The 14,265-nt window shown below is 32.5% G+C and overlaps 3 protein-coding genes across 4 annotated transcripts; 1 reads left to right on the top strand and 2 right to left on the bottom strand.

Annotated features, from left to right (window-relative positions):
* Positions 1 to 1,939: 1,939 nt before the first annotated feature.
* On the bottom strand, positions 1,940 to 5,479 carry LOC110653415 (nitrogen regulatory protein P-II homolog). Of its 2 annotated transcripts, none has more exons than XM_021809036.2 (8): positions 5,142 to 5,479; positions 4,970 to 5,015; positions 4,791 to 4,818; positions 4,096 to 4,180; positions 3,815 to 3,882; positions 3,548 to 3,617; positions 2,292 to 2,327; positions 1,940 to 2,184 (listed from the first exon to the last, which is right to left on the bottom strand). In XM_021809036.2, the coding sequence occupies exons 1-8, from the start codon at positions 5,329 to 5,331 to the stop codon at positions 2,123 to 2,125; spliced, it is 585 nt and encodes a 194-aa protein (XP_021664728.2). In that variant the 5' UTR covers positions 5,332 to 5,479; the 3' UTR covers positions 1,940 to 2,122. The 2 variants fall into 2 exon arrangements, with proteins under 2 accessions (XP_021664728.2, XP_021664727.2); XM_021809035.2 differs by having other exon boundaries at positions 4,093 to 4,180; positions 5,142 to 5,478.
* A 158-nt stretch (positions 5,480 to 5,637) lies between these two features.
* Positions 5,638 to 8,262, top strand: LOC110653416 (uncharacterized). Its single transcript, XM_021809037.2, has 3 exons — positions 5,638 to 5,852; positions 7,059 to 7,133; positions 7,974 to 8,262. The coding sequence occupies exons 1-3, from the start codon at positions 5,694 to 5,696 to the stop codon at positions 8,133 to 8,135; spliced, it is 396 nt and encodes a 131-aa protein (XP_021664729.2). The 5' UTR covers positions 5,638 to 5,693; the 3' UTR covers positions 8,136 to 8,262.
* A 2,132-nt stretch (positions 8,263 to 10,394) lies between these two features.
* Positions 10,395 to 12,044, bottom strand: LOC131183463 (secreted RxLR effector protein 161-like). The gene is made up of 3 exons (XM_058154229.1): positions 11,901 to 12,044; positions 11,546 to 11,789; positions 10,395 to 10,510 (listed from the first exon to the last, which is right to left on the bottom strand). The coding sequence occupies exons 1-3, from the start codon at positions 12,042 to 12,044 to the stop codon at positions 10,395 to 10,397; spliced, it is 504 nt and encodes a 167-aa protein (XP_058010212.1).
* Between the last annotated feature and the right edge of the window lie 2,221 nt (positions 12,045 to 14,265).

The raw sequence follows: 14,265 nt of genomic DNA, 5'->3' as shown, positions 1-14,265 counted from the left end.
AAAAATTGAAATTTAATTGAGTTTTTAATTAATTTTTATATTTATATTTTTATTTAATTTTTAATATTTTAATTTGATTCAAAATTTTAATTTTTAAAATAATGTTATATGCTTAATATTATAAAATTCATATTTAAATTTTAAAATTAGTTATTAATATTTAATAGTATATATATATTTATTTTATTTTATTACATATTTTATAAAACATATATCTATAAAAATTATAAAGTATGTATGTTTAAAAATTAAACGTATATTATATAATATATTAATATTTATAATTAAAATTATTTAAAAAAAAGTAGAAACATAAAAATATAATATTATGTTAAATATAATAAATAATAATGAAAAATAATATATATATATATACACACACATAAAACTATTTTTTTAATTTAATTTTAGTCCAATACAAATTTAATATAATTTTGATTTAATTTTTAATAAAAAAAAATTAAATTAAATTAAATCAATAAAATAAATTTAATTCAATGATGCGATTTTTCAGGTAAATCTAAGAATTCATGAACCGTCTGCACTTTGGCTTTTTGATTGTTTAGATTACGTGGTTGGGACAACGGCCTGCATCTGGAGGACTTGTGGACTTGGACATTGTCACCTGTTTGGTGAAAAGGAGCTCTATTTCCAATTTAGGGTAGGGATTTCCTAATCCCTAGACATGGTTATTCATCTCATCTTTTTTATTGAAAAAAGTATTATTTAAATTATATATTTTAATAAAATTAATTATTTAATTATTATATCTTTTAAAATATATTATTTAATTTTTATATTTTATTATCATCAAATTATTTAGTTTTTTGATCAATTTTTTTTATAATCAATACTAGTTAAAATACTGTTATTTAGTGTCTCAATTTTAATGAAATAATTAATTGGTTCACATATTTTTAAAAATAAAAAATTAAAATTAAAATTTTATTATATAGATACTAAATCTAAATTTATATTTTTCGAATTATTCAAATATTATTGTCCAATTATTTGGATATCATTTTTGTGTTTAACTATTTTGCACAGATAATTTATTTCTTTTTTTATCAAAAGATAAAAATGAAGAGAGAATAAAAGGAAGAGAATGTAAGCACAGAAAAAAAAGAAAAAATAAAAGAGAAATAAAAGAAAAATATTAGAATAATTTAGGTATAAAAAATAATTATAAAATTAAATAATTAATTGAATTAAGTTATAGGGATTACCTAATGTACAATTCAAAATTAATTAATTAGTTTCACTAAATAAAGGAATTAAATAATACTACTAAGGAAAAAATTCACTGCCCTTAAACCACGTAACCCCAACCAAGATTTTCTAAATTTCATCAAATTAACTTAAATTTCGATGGATTCACATAAAAAAAAAAAAAAACTTTCAACAAACAATCATAAATAGGAGGTTTTTATTTTACTTTATTTTTTTCTTTTGGCCCTTGATGCAGAGGTGAAATGTAGATGCATATGTTAATGTTAAAATAATACCTGAAATATGTAAATCTATAGTCGTGGATAATCAAATTGAAATCTGGCATCTGATCATTTCCAGCTGTAAATATATTTAAAACATAGGAGGTAGCAGTAATGAGTCCACATATCACCTCTGTAGAGTGGTCCCTTGAGAAGCTTTCGAAAGCACCAACACTTCCCCATCATGGCAAGGTGAGAGGACAGAGATCATTCTATGTTGGTATGATAAGATCCAGCCATCTCACCATTGCCCAATTCAAATGTAGTAACCTTAAATCTCTTCTTCTCCCCATCAATTCTATGAGGCTATGGCAGGGAACTCTTGTATTCTTTATACATTTTCTTCTCGTTAAAACAAGAGAACAACGACTTAAAGGAAAGTTATAAAATGGAATGCACCATATTTGTTGGTTTTCCGCCTCATTCTTATTTTTCTGGCATGCACTCGGTACAAAAATAAGCTATCCTTTTTTATTTATTCCATCAAAGGGTAATGTATATAAAAACTACAAAAAACAAGAGTAACAAGAATATCAAATCTTCTAAGTTGAACTGGAGACAGGTTGTTCTTGAGTAGAGAACCTTTCTCGTAAGGCATGCTAATCTTGCTTGCTTATTGCAATTCAAACCAGTCAAGCAGAAGTCATATCAGATCGTCCTCCTGTCATCCTCTCAGCTTGGTCTCCACGCTCACCTGAAAATTGAATAGAGGTAAAGGCCATTACCCAGGTAGATGCCTACAAAATTCCAGTCAATAAATAGAAAACTAAATTATTGATTGACAAAAGTGCAGTAAATTACCGGTGCGAACTCTTATTACATCTGAAACAGGCACCACTGCGTGACCAAGGAAATGCCATTAGAAGTTTGATGATATATTTGAGTCATCTAATAATTCAAAGACAAAGTTTTCTAACAATATTAAGATTCATGTAGACACAGGTACCGTAACGGCATAACATATAACTAAATTAACTATGATGCAGAAGGTATGATCATAATTATTTGGCCTTCAATATTAGGAAATGGCTACACAATTTGGCTGAAAATTGCTAACTTAGCATTGCAGATTTTACATGGCAATATTACAATTTGTGGTGACTGTAAAATAGACAAGTGCATACAATATGGCTCCAGCCTCCATGATAGTTCATCAGAAGCTTATTATGATGCAGCTGCATGTTCCAACAAGAGGTACCTAATATTGACCAATGTTTGTTATTGTCCAACTGTTCATGGTATAATGAGTCACCAATAGCCATTTCTCTAGTTCATGACACAAGTAAGAAGCCATGAGCAAAGAAAACATTTAATGGAACTCTCTCCTATCTAAGCTCCAACTCAAGTAGTTACTTATGACTAGAGTGAATCTACAGACAGACAGAAAGGTTAGATATTTCAAGTTAACACAATCGTGACCGCATAGGAAATGCAGCATTACTCATTAAGCTACTGTGGCTAGCACCTTTACCACCATTGTCATGCTTGAACAATATTTCTGGAATATATGTGAGTAGTACAATGCAAGCTCTCACACATACTGATGCAATCAAGGAAGACTAGACAGGATTTATCACTACTTTAGCTACTTTAGCGGCTCGGCCAATTACTCGGGATTCCCAATTATTCCATTTTCTGATGTTAGCAATGTATAGTGATCAAAGAGGATTATTTTCTTCTCAAGATCTTTTACTTCTTTTTTTTTTTTTTTTATCATGTGGGAGTTAGAATTAATTACATACTGATGCAATCAAGGAAGACTAGATTTAGGAATTATTTCATTTAATTTTTCATTGTAAAATTAAAATTTTCATGTTTCTATTATTTTAGTAAATAAAAAAAATATGGTTCTCTTAATAGTTAATCAAGCTGCCTATAAATAAATAGCTAACATGGCAGCAGACTAATAGTTATCCAGATATTTTCTTTTCCAAAACAAAAGAATACCGTTAACATTCGCTGTATGTCAGAGCTTTAAGGTGGGAAATAATTGAAGGATAGTGTAAACTACTACATAAAATGAATAAATAAATAAGCAATGAATTTTTTAATCTTACAGAAAATCTTGCCATCTCCAAGCTCTCCGGTCCTTGCCTCCTCAATGATCTTTTCTATCACGGCCTCAACCTAAGATAATGTAAAGCATTTAATGAATATTATTTTGGCAATGGACATGAATTTTTTTTCGTTTTTGAAGTTGTTTGTATGTGTGTGCACGCGCATCTATATGAACATCAATTTTATAAGAACAGAATGACAGTAGTCAAATGTTTGTACTTATGTTATCACAGAAAGAATTACCATTTAGACTGTTTGTATGATACCTGGTCTTTGCTCACCACAATCTCCATCTTAACTTTAGCAACAAACTTGTCTTCAGAAAATTCAGAGCCTACAACACCATATGCAATAATTACCAAGGGAATGGTTAACCAATACATGAATTGTTCAACACATTTAAATATAATTAGCAGAAAAGACACTGGGTGTCAAACGTAAACAGAAAGCAATGTAAACAATAATCAGGTCATTATTAGGTTTTCAAGGAACATCTAGCCTAAAAATAATAAAGTTGTCGCAGTTCAAATGGTTAATAGCTTACCACCTTGCCTCTCTGTTGAACCACCTTGAGCACCAAAACCTCGAACATCAGAAACAGTAACACCTCGGATACCAATTTTTAGCAAAGCCTTCATTTTTTATAGCAGAAATAAAAGAATTATTACTAAAACTATGCAACTCGGATGTTTAGTGAATATGAAACCTTCAGAAATTCAACAATTGGCAAAGTATGTGTGCACGTGTGTAGGTCAAATGATGACTAAATGAAACAAACCACTGGTAACATAACAAAAATCAAGACAATGGACCTTAATTAACCAGCAATAGGAATATACAACCAACCTTATATATGATCAAAGTACAGTAATAAAGAAATTACCGACGTCACCCCCTTGAATTATGGTCCTAAACCAGCAAATTTCAACCACATGCCATAATTATCATCAAGGATTTAAAGTGAGAACCGTTAGGCACTGTCTTCAGTGAATCCTCTCGTGATGTACTAGAAAACTCTTTTGACAAAATTTTGAAAATAAAAGTTGCCAAACTTTAAAGTTGTACAATACATAATTGTAGCTAAAGATATCACTAAAGATAAGATGGTGAATTTAACCAGCAAATCGAAAAAATTTCCTTCATGCACAACAAAGTCCAAATACTGCAAGAAATTTAAGAACCTGCGCATTGCATTATTGAAAAGACCCATAAACCAGGAAAAAAAGGTTCAATAGCTCTTACAGAGGAAACTTGCGAGACTCGCCAGGGCCTATTACCTCCCAAACGCAGCAGCACAGTGGAAAGATGGTAACAGAATTAGAGATGTTAACCTCAATAAGCTCGTCTTAAAGCAAAAGCATTGAAGATCACATATAAATTATTTTTCTTTAAAAAAAAAGTTACTTAAAGCATGAAAACACCTTAGAATCGCTTCCACTCTGTAGAATTTTGCATCCGGAATATACTCTACGAACAATCAAATACAAAATGCATCAAGTATTCGACACACCCAACTAACTCGTTTTACTGCTAAACTTGCATAATATTATTAGAGACCAGCAAAATTGTTTTTCCAGGGAAAAAAAGCCATACCAGGGAAGCTTTGGGCTCTAAGTACAGGAACGACAGGCGCAGTTCTTACGTGCCTTAAAGTCGGGTTGGAGCGAGAAAATCGAGAATCTCTAATCTTGGGACGAATGAAGGTGGAATCAAAAGGAGGGAAATGTTTCCTGAGATGAGAATGGAGAGGAGTGAGAGAGCCTGGTTTCGCCGTGGCGGCCATTTTCAGGTGAATTTGAAAAATGTAACAGGAAATTTGGGTGCTTTTGGAGACGGAGTAAAGAGAAGAGGGTAGCAAGGACAAGCAGTGCCTCGCAAATAACGCCGCCTTTCAGTTTGGGAACTTTTTCAAATGACACGTGTGGAGTCCCACTCCCACGTTTTATACAGCTGGGCTCAACTTTACTGGGCTCTCAGCCCAACCCTTTTCAACAGTATTTTAAACTTCCTTTTTTTCTTTTTTTCAATTTACTTAGCATAATGAATTTCGTCCACACGGCTAGATTTTTGTAGATCAGTGAGTGTACTTAAGATTTGGTAGTTGCGGTGGCCCGCGCGCAGCGGCGTTTTCACAAAGCCGAGGACATGGATTCAAAAGAGGAAGCGAGTGGGAGTGAAGGCGAAGAGTACGTGTACAGGATTAGTACGGCTAAGGAGTGGGAAGTCTTGCAGAAAGATGGATCTATTTTTGGTGGAGATCTTGATAAATTGTCCGGTTTTATCCACCTCAGCAAGCTCCTCCAGGTCCCTTCTATTTCCTTTTATCGTTCTTCTCTTCTTCTTCAATTACTTCCATTACGCAATCTAGAAATTTATATCTATAGTCCCCGATTTGTCGTTTATGACCGCAGAATGCGAGAAGGTTTTGTTTTCACCATATGAAAATTTTCTTTTAGGGATAGGGCTTTTCAGTAACGGACACAGAAATTTATAATAGGGGCTTTTCATGAGACACAATCAAAATCTGATTTTTCGGTGGAATTGGTGGCGTAAACCTATAGGATTTATTTATTTATTTTAATTTCTTTCCCAATCAAAATGTGAGAGATTACTTTTTGATTGATTGAACAGATTGATTGAGAAAATTGTTTCATAACTATAAAAATAGACATTCAATGAATGTACAACAAAAAAATAAATAATTTATTTTTTTTAAATGAAATTTATAAGTTTCTATTAATTAAAAAATAAAATTAATATCATTATGAATTACTGTATTTAAAATATTTTAATATAATAAAATTAAAAAATTTGTACAATTTATTTTAAATTTAATTTTTTTAAAATAATCATGAAAAATTAAATTCAATTAACATTATAAATTATATAAAATAATGACATGATTCTAACTTTTAATATTATAAAAGAAAAAATTTTTTCTTTAACGAGTATAGATTCCAACAATAGCAATAAGATTAGATAAGAAAATCACTAAAATTTTTAATTGATGAAGAAAAACACTAAAATTTTTAATTGATGAAGAAAAATGACGAGGTAATTATGTTAGACTTTTTTATTGTCCAGTAATTTAAATTTTAAAGAATAGAAGAATATATTGATTGTGAATTTATTTAAAGATGGAAATAGCAACATAAATTGATGAAAAAGCAGAAGCAAATTAATTTTTTAAAAAATTATCATTATAATCTTAAAACTTTTTAAAATTTTAGGGGCCCAAGCCTTTTTGGCCCCAACGTAGATACGTCCTTGACTCTAGTGCCCCAACAAAATTTAATAAGAGTAGTAGTTTTTTTTTTTTTTTTCAAAAAATTATCACTATATCCCTAAAAATTTTCAAAATTTCAAGGGGGTCCATTGCCTCCCTTGGCCTCTATGTGCATCTGTCCCTGTGGCTTTTTTTCGAAGATGATGTTGTTTCCTAATTCTTATACTTTCAAGTTTCTTGTGAATGGCTGGCGCTAATTCCATTCATTGGCATTGTCTTGGCAGGTTAAGTCAACATTGCAAAACTTCTTCTTGAACACTAATTTGGAGTTGTATTTGCTTCAAATTGACGCTAAGAAGGTATGTGTTTTGTGATTCTGAATTCATGATGGCTTTCCTTGAAATTTAAGTGAACTTGCACTAGACACCTTCCGAAAGATTAATTATGCTTGGGGATGATGATCATTAGAAAGCGCAAAAGCCCTAATAATTGTTATTATTAGAGATTTTATAAGAATTACAGTTCTGCATATTTTAGTTCATTCAGGTAACTCTTTCTGAAGATTTTCATTCTTAATTCACCGCTGGTGTTACTTGAACTGAGCCCACAATATGGTTAAATGGCTTAATTGGAGTCACTCATACCCTAAATATATAATTTGAATAAAACAGTTTATGTTTCCATGTAATTTAAGTTGCCATAAGTATAGTTAGTTACCTCAAGTGTTAGTCCAAGGATGCTTAAAAAACCAGATTGGAGGATAAAATGAATGTCTTTTTTGTTTTATTTCTGTCAATAACTTTGAATTCATGGACTGATGTATGTTGCCTATTAATTCTTGAGAAATACTTCCAAAGCCCTAGTTAAGGCATTAGAGCTGTTGTCAATTGCAGGTGCTGATGGAAGGATAGTTAGGCTAAAAAGGAATTAAGAGGAGGGATTAAAATCCTGATTTGCTAAAGCCAAGGATGGAATGGTGAGGAAGATGATGTAGTAGTAGTTTAAGTCACTTGATAGCATGTTTTTGTATTGATCAAACTTATATTTTCTGTTGAGTAGATTTAATAGGAAGTGACATAGTAATAATGAAGAAGTTACTTGATTGGCAATATGCATACATCTTAATCAATCCAAAGGTTTCATAATTTAAGTTACCTGGTGAAACATGAGCTCCCTTTTAACTTGTGTATTTTTGGCAGCTTGGGGATGGATTGATATATGAAGTTGTAGATGGTACCAATAGCTTCCCCCATTTTTATGGGCCGAAACGAAGTTTCATTCCTCTCCCTTTCGAGGCAGTTGTCAAAGCAGAGAAGATTACCGTATCAGATGGCCAGTTCATTTGTAGTCTGTTGAATTAAGCTGTTATATTGTGATTTGACATATTATTCAGGCATTTTGTTGTGAATCTCTTGGACATAAGAGACGGGCATTTTCTTGTATAGATCATATAATTGTAGCATACAATCGTAAAGTTGTGTTAGATAATTTGTCGTCCTTTTTTTTTTTATATATATGTCAAAGATAAGAGAACAGAAAAAGGCATAGAAGCCGCGGATTACCTAAAAACCAAATACTCTTTGTGAAGCCTGTCCTTTTTTATTTCAAGTTAACTAATTATAAAAAAAAGAAAACAATAACTCTCAATTTATTTGCGCATTTATTGTAAAATTTGCTTCCAAATTAATTCCAACGTTACGTCCCTTATGGTGTACGAGAGCTCCTCTTTTTGCACATTGATGCTGAAATTCAACTTGAAAAAAATATTAGCCAATAACTAACCTAGTGCATTTAACTAATAAACAAATAATTTATTCAATATATATATACATTCTGACTATTAATTATTATAGAATCGCCATAATTAAAATTTTCTGTAAAAACGGATTATATATATAAACATAGTTTTCATTGGACTGTTCGGTCGAGCCTTTTTAACTGAGAACCAAACTATGGTTCAGTCTAATTTAGGTGTTAAAACTCTCATTTCTAATAACAGGAGAAAACCAGTTTGAACTGATTGGAAAACCAGTGAACTAGAAGCTTGGCGAAGTTTGAACCAATTTTCCAGTTCAATCTACTCGATAAAAATTTTTTACAATGAGCAATAACAAATATTGAATACAAGACTAAGCAATTATTTTTGGGCCAACAAGCCACTAACCCACACCATTGTCTTGTAATTATTTGACTATATATATAATTAATAACTTTTTTTTTTTAAATTTCATTCACTTACAATTTTAATTATTAAAGATATTATCAATGTATTATATTATTATTATTATTATTATATAAATTTTTTATTTATTATTTTATGTAAATTAATATATTATTGTTTATTTTTAATTAGTATGAATAAAATTATTATATATAATTAAAGGTTATTATTTACAAATTTTAATTAAATGTGTAAATTATTTTTCAAAATAATTACATGTTAAAATTTAATTAATTTTTTAATAATTATTTATAAAATATATAAAAAATATTAATTATAATAAAATATTATTATTAATAATTTTATAATATTTATTTAATAATATATCGATTTAACCTCAGTTCAAACTCGATTAAATTTTAAATCCTTAATTTTCAACATTTACCGGCGTATTATCGGTCGGGTCGGAAAACCTTGTACACAAAAGCTTTGCCTGCAGCCTGCAGGGAACGAGGTTCTCATGTTCTCCTATGACATAAATTTTCTCAGACGCTTGTTAGGCAACCGCCGTCAGCGGCTTGTCAACAAATGTTACCTTCCATTTTTAGAATTGTCCATTTGTCACGTTTGCTCTTAATTTTTTTAAGACCTCGGTATCCTACTTTAACAGAAAAAGTTTCGTTATGAATTTAATTAAAATGAATTAGAAATTAAAAAATTAAAAATTTAAATTACTCAAATTAAAATTGACTTAGTAAAAAAAAATAAATATCCATCATCGGTTGTTTTGATTTTCCTTTTCTTTTTTAATAATCAAATAAACTAAAGATTTTTATATCGCGATTTTTTTCCTTTTCTATGTGGAAACAGCTGGTGAAGTGGAGGAGATTTTGTTCACACTTGATCAATATTAAAAGCGCATAATTAAGCAAGGCGTGAACAAGTCAAAGTATTGAACCAATCAAATATAGTTTAGTACAATTAATTAATTTTATGTCTGCATTATATATAGATTCCTATAAAATAATCAATTTTTGTTCATCTCCTCTTTCATCTTAGTTCCTTACAGTATTATTATCATTTTTTTTTCTTGCTAATCATTCATCATGTGCCTTTGCAGATTTTTTACAATATGCCATTTCTTGAAAGCTCAGTTAGATCCCTTCTTTTCTGCCGAAAATTAAATTAATTAGCCAGCCAAATTAGCTTTCATGGGGTCTGAATGAAGTTGGAATCTTTTTGAGTTGTTGATAAAATTAATAATTATTTTATTAGCTTTCATGGGGTCTGAATGAAGTTGGAATCTTTTGAGTTGATAATATAATAAATAATTAACGATGGTAGCTAGCAAAAGCCTTAAATGGAGTGACCATACCACAATATCTGTAAAGAAACGAGGACGATCTTTAAGGATATACAAATAATAATTGTAAGTAATTAAAAGGATAATATACATTTTCTAATCACTTTGTGGATCCATTACCATTTCTATAAGGGCTTCATCTTGTGTTGTGGCTATATATGGCGGCCGTAGCCTCCAACAATAATTACAGATAGATGCAACCTTTCGCCAACCTGTTACAGAATCGATCTGCAAAAATTAAGACATAGAGTTTGGTTTGGGGAGGCTAAAGCCGCGACCACTATTTAATTACTATTTTTTCTTCAAATATTTAATTACTAATTAAACAATAATGGGCAACAAATTAACATAAATCAGAGAAACTATATATATATATATATGAGTAGCGAGGACCTCCTACTCTATTTACTCTATATAGACTAACATTATGAGACACGATAGCACAGTCGCACATCTATCTCCTTCCATATGTATTTTCTTTAGGAATGATAACAGAGTAGGTCAAGGGCAGAGATCATCCTCTCTATTTGTCTCATAGGAGTTGTTATAACAAACATGCAAATGTAAGACACACACACAAATCGCACAATCACATAGTATTGAAAAAGAGAAGAAGAATAACACAGAATTTAACGTGGTTCAACCGTAAGGTCTACGTACACGGGCAAGACACGAGAAAAAGGTACGATGAAAAGAGTAAGATACAATCAATTAGAACTCTCAAAACCTAAACTCAGTATGTTTTCTGAATATCTCATAACTCTATCAGCCCGTGCCCTCCGCAACCACCACAGATCTCACTTTTTATCATAATCGGGTCGCATTGCGAAACTTTCGGGTCGGGTCCATAAAAAAATATATCCAAAATTCAAGTCACAAAAATAACAATTCTTCCCCTTGGCTTGAATTTCCTTTATCATCAATAAAATAACCACAAAATACTCTGTCTTTTTATATGCCCTCGCAAGGGCATTATTGAGCACTACAAATACCAACTAAGTCTAGGCAATGCCTGAACTTGCTGACTGAGACTCCCTTGGTCATCATATCTGCTGGATTATCATGTGTAGAGACTTTCTGCACAACTACAGTCCCCTGAGATATAATGTCCCGAATGAAGTGATAGCTGACATCAATGTGCTTAGTTCGCTCATAGTACATCTGATTCTTTGTGAGATGTATTGCACTCTGGCTGTCACAAAACACTGTTGTCTTGTTCTGTATCAACCCAAGATCACCCACCAAACCTTGTGACCATAAAACTTCATTTACTGCCTCTGCTAAGGCCATATATTTAGCCTCTGTAGTAGACAAAGCAACTGTAGCTTCCAATGTTGCCTTCCAATTGATAGCACTTCCAGAAAGAGAAAACAAATAACCTGTCAAAGATCTCTTCTTGTTTAAGTCCCATGCAAAATTTGAATCCACATAGCCAACAGCTGAATCACTCATCTTGGTCTTGTCAAATATCAGACCAACATCTGTAGTACCCTTCAAATACCTCAAAATCCATTTCATTGCCTGCCAATGCTCTTTTCCAGGACACGCCATGTATATACTCACAACACTAACTGCATGTGAAATGTCAGGTTGGGTGCATACCATAGTATACATGATGCTACCGACAGCACTTGAATAGGGAACACTAGACATGTGCTTCATCCCCTCATTTGTTTTTGGTGACATGTCTGCAGATAACTTGAAATAGGCAGCAAACGAAACAGTCATAGGCTTAGCATTATTCATGTTGAAATGCTTAAGCACTTTCTCAACATAGGCCTGTTGAGACAAGAAAAGCTTTTCAACACTTCTATCCCTGGTAATTTCCATTCCCAATATCTTCTTTGCAGCACCCAAATCCTTCATCTCAAACTCATCACTCAACTGCTTTTTCATAATGTTAATTTGTGATATGCTTTTAGCAGCAATAAGCATGTCATCCACATACAACAGCAAATAAACAAAGGAATCATCTGAAAGCTTCTTATGATGCACACAACTGTCATATGAACTACAATTAAAGCCATTACAAACCATGAATGTATCAAATCTTTTATACCACTGCCTATGAGACTGTTTCAGACCATATAAAGATTTCTTAAACAAGCAAACACGGTTTTCCATACCTGAAATGACAAATCCCTCAGGCTAACTCATATAAATTTGCTCCTCCAACTCACCATGCAAAAATACTGTCTTCACATCTAGTTGCTCAAGCTCTAGATCTTGAAGAGCAACCATAGCAAGTAAGACTCTGATAGAACTGTGCTTCACAACTGGAGAAAATACTTCATTAAAGTCAATCCCCTCCCTCTGAGTAAAGCCTTTTGCTACCAACCATGCCTTATATCGAGGTGCTTCAACTCCTGGATTGCCTTCCTTTTTCTTGAACACCCATTTGCAATCTACCACTTTTTGTCCCTTAGGCAATGTTATAAGCTCCCAAGTTTGATTCTTGTGAAGAGATTTAATTTCTTCACTCATAGCACCGACCCACTGATCTGCATCTGAATAAGAAATAGCTTTTCTATAATTGCTGGGTTCATACACATCAACTGTTTCAGCAACTGACAAGGCAAACACAACTAGATCTGCATATGCATATCTCTGCGGTGGTCTAATATGTCTTCTCTCTCTACCAGTTGCAATGCTATATGGTTCCTGTTGCTGTTGCTCAGGTGCATCCTCTTGTTGATCAGGATCTTGCACCTCATTCTCTGAATCACTGGACTGAATTGCTGAAGTATCAATGTCAAGCTCTACCTGTTCTTTGACACCGTAATCTGATTCTGCTATTGACTTCTCCCTCTGACTATCCAATGAAGCAGACTCATTAAATGTCACATCCCTGCTAATAATTAATCCTGGAAACTTTGGATCATTGCACCACAACCTGTAGCCTTTCACTCCAGATGCATACCCTAGAAATATGTATTTTCTTGCCTTCGGCTCAAGCTTACCATCTCTCACATGAGCATAAGCAGGGCAACCAAATACTCTCAGCTGAGAGTAATCAGCAGGTGAACCGGACCAGATCTCAAAAGGAGTTTTGCACTCAATAGCAGTAGATGGAGATCTATTAACCAAGAAACAGGTTGTATTAATTGCTTCAGCCCAGAAATAATTTTCCAATCCTGAATGTGAAAGCATGCTTCGTGCTCTGTCACAAAGCATTCTGTTCATGTGTTATGCAATACCATTCTGTTGTGGTGTCCTTATACAAGTGCGATGTCTCACTATACCTTCATTGTTGCAGAATGCATCGAACTCACGATTACAAAATTCTAACCCGTTATCAGTTCTAAGACGCTTGACCTTATTTTCTGTCTGTTTCTTAATCATCATCTTCCACTTTACAAAGGTTGAAAATGCCTCATCTTTTGTTTTCAGAAAATACACCCACACCATCCAAGAGTAATCATCAATCAAAGTCATGAAATACCTGGCACCGCTCTTGGAAGGGATTCTATTAGGACCCCATAGATCTGAGTGGATATAATCCACCGTTCCTCTGGTCTTGCTTACTGCCTTTTTGTTGAACTTCACCTTGATCTGTTTACCAAACACACAGTGTTCACAAAAGTCCATAGATTCTGTTTTCTGCCCATCCAACAAATCCCGCTTGCTTAACACAGATAATCCTCTTTCACTCATATGACCAAGACGCATATGCCACAATTGAGTCTGATTCTAATTATTGCTTCCGGATGCTACTGCATCTTCCCCTGAAATTGTACTGCCTTGAAGAAAATATAATCCTGAAACTAAACTGCTCTTTATGAGTGCCATATAGCCCTTGCACACTTTGAGAACTCCATTCTCTATATAGTATCTGAATCCATAAGAGTCAAGTGTCCCAAGAGAAATCAGGTTCCTCTTTTGTCCTGGAACATGCCAACACTCTATAGTTCTTACAACGCCATCAAACATCCTCAATCTAATGTTATCAATTCCTTTAACAAATAAT

Source organism: Hevea brasiliensis, chromosome 9 (assembly GCF_030052815.1).
Source record: "Hevea brasiliensis isolate MT/VB/25A 57/8 chromosome 9, ASM3005281v1, whole genome shotgun sequence".
Taxonomy (NCBI): domain Eukaryota; kingdom Viridiplantae; phylum Streptophyta; class Magnoliopsida; order Malpighiales; family Euphorbiaceae; genus Hevea; species Hevea brasiliensis.
Note: the sequence above shows the minus strand (reverse complement) of the source record. Positions and strands in the feature narration are given on the sequence as shown.

Coding starts and splice junctions, on each gene's coding strand:
- LOC110653415 (XM_021809035.2), bottom strand. CDS start 5,331: ATGGCCGCCACGGCGAAACCAGGCTCTCTCACTCCTCTCCATTCTCAT. Junction 4,181..4,790: donor GAGTCTCGCAAGTTTCCTCT/GTAAGAGCTATT, acceptor TAAAAAATGAAG/GCTTTGCTAAAAATTGGTAT. Junction 3,618..3,814: donor TTGTGGTGAGCAAAGACCAG/GTATCATACAAA, acceptor ACATTATCTTAG/GTTGAGGCCGTGATAGAAAA.
- LOC110653416 (XM_021809037.2), top strand. CDS start 5,694: ATGGATTCAAAAGAGGAAGCGAGTGGGAGTGAAGGCGAAGAGTACGTG. Junction 5,853..7,058: donor ACCTCAGCAAGCTCCTCCAG/GTCCCTTCTATT, acceptor TTGTCTTGGCAG/GTTAAGTCAACATTGCAAAA. Junction 7,134..7,973: donor TTCAAATTGACGCTAAGAAG/GTATGTGTTTTG, acceptor TATTTTTGGCAG/CTTGGGGATGGATTGATATA.
- LOC131183463 (XM_058154229.1), bottom strand. CDS start 12,044: ATGAATAATGCTAAGCCTATGACTGTTTCGTTTGCTGCCTATTTCAAG. Junction 11,790..11,900: donor GTAGCATCATGTATACTATG/GTATGCACCCAA, acceptor AGGTATTTGAAG/GGTACTACAGATGTTGGTCT. Junction 10,511..11,545: donor TGAAGTTTTATGGTCACAAG/GTTTGGTGGGTG, acceptor ATTCTGTAACAG/GTTGGCGAAAGGTTGCATCT.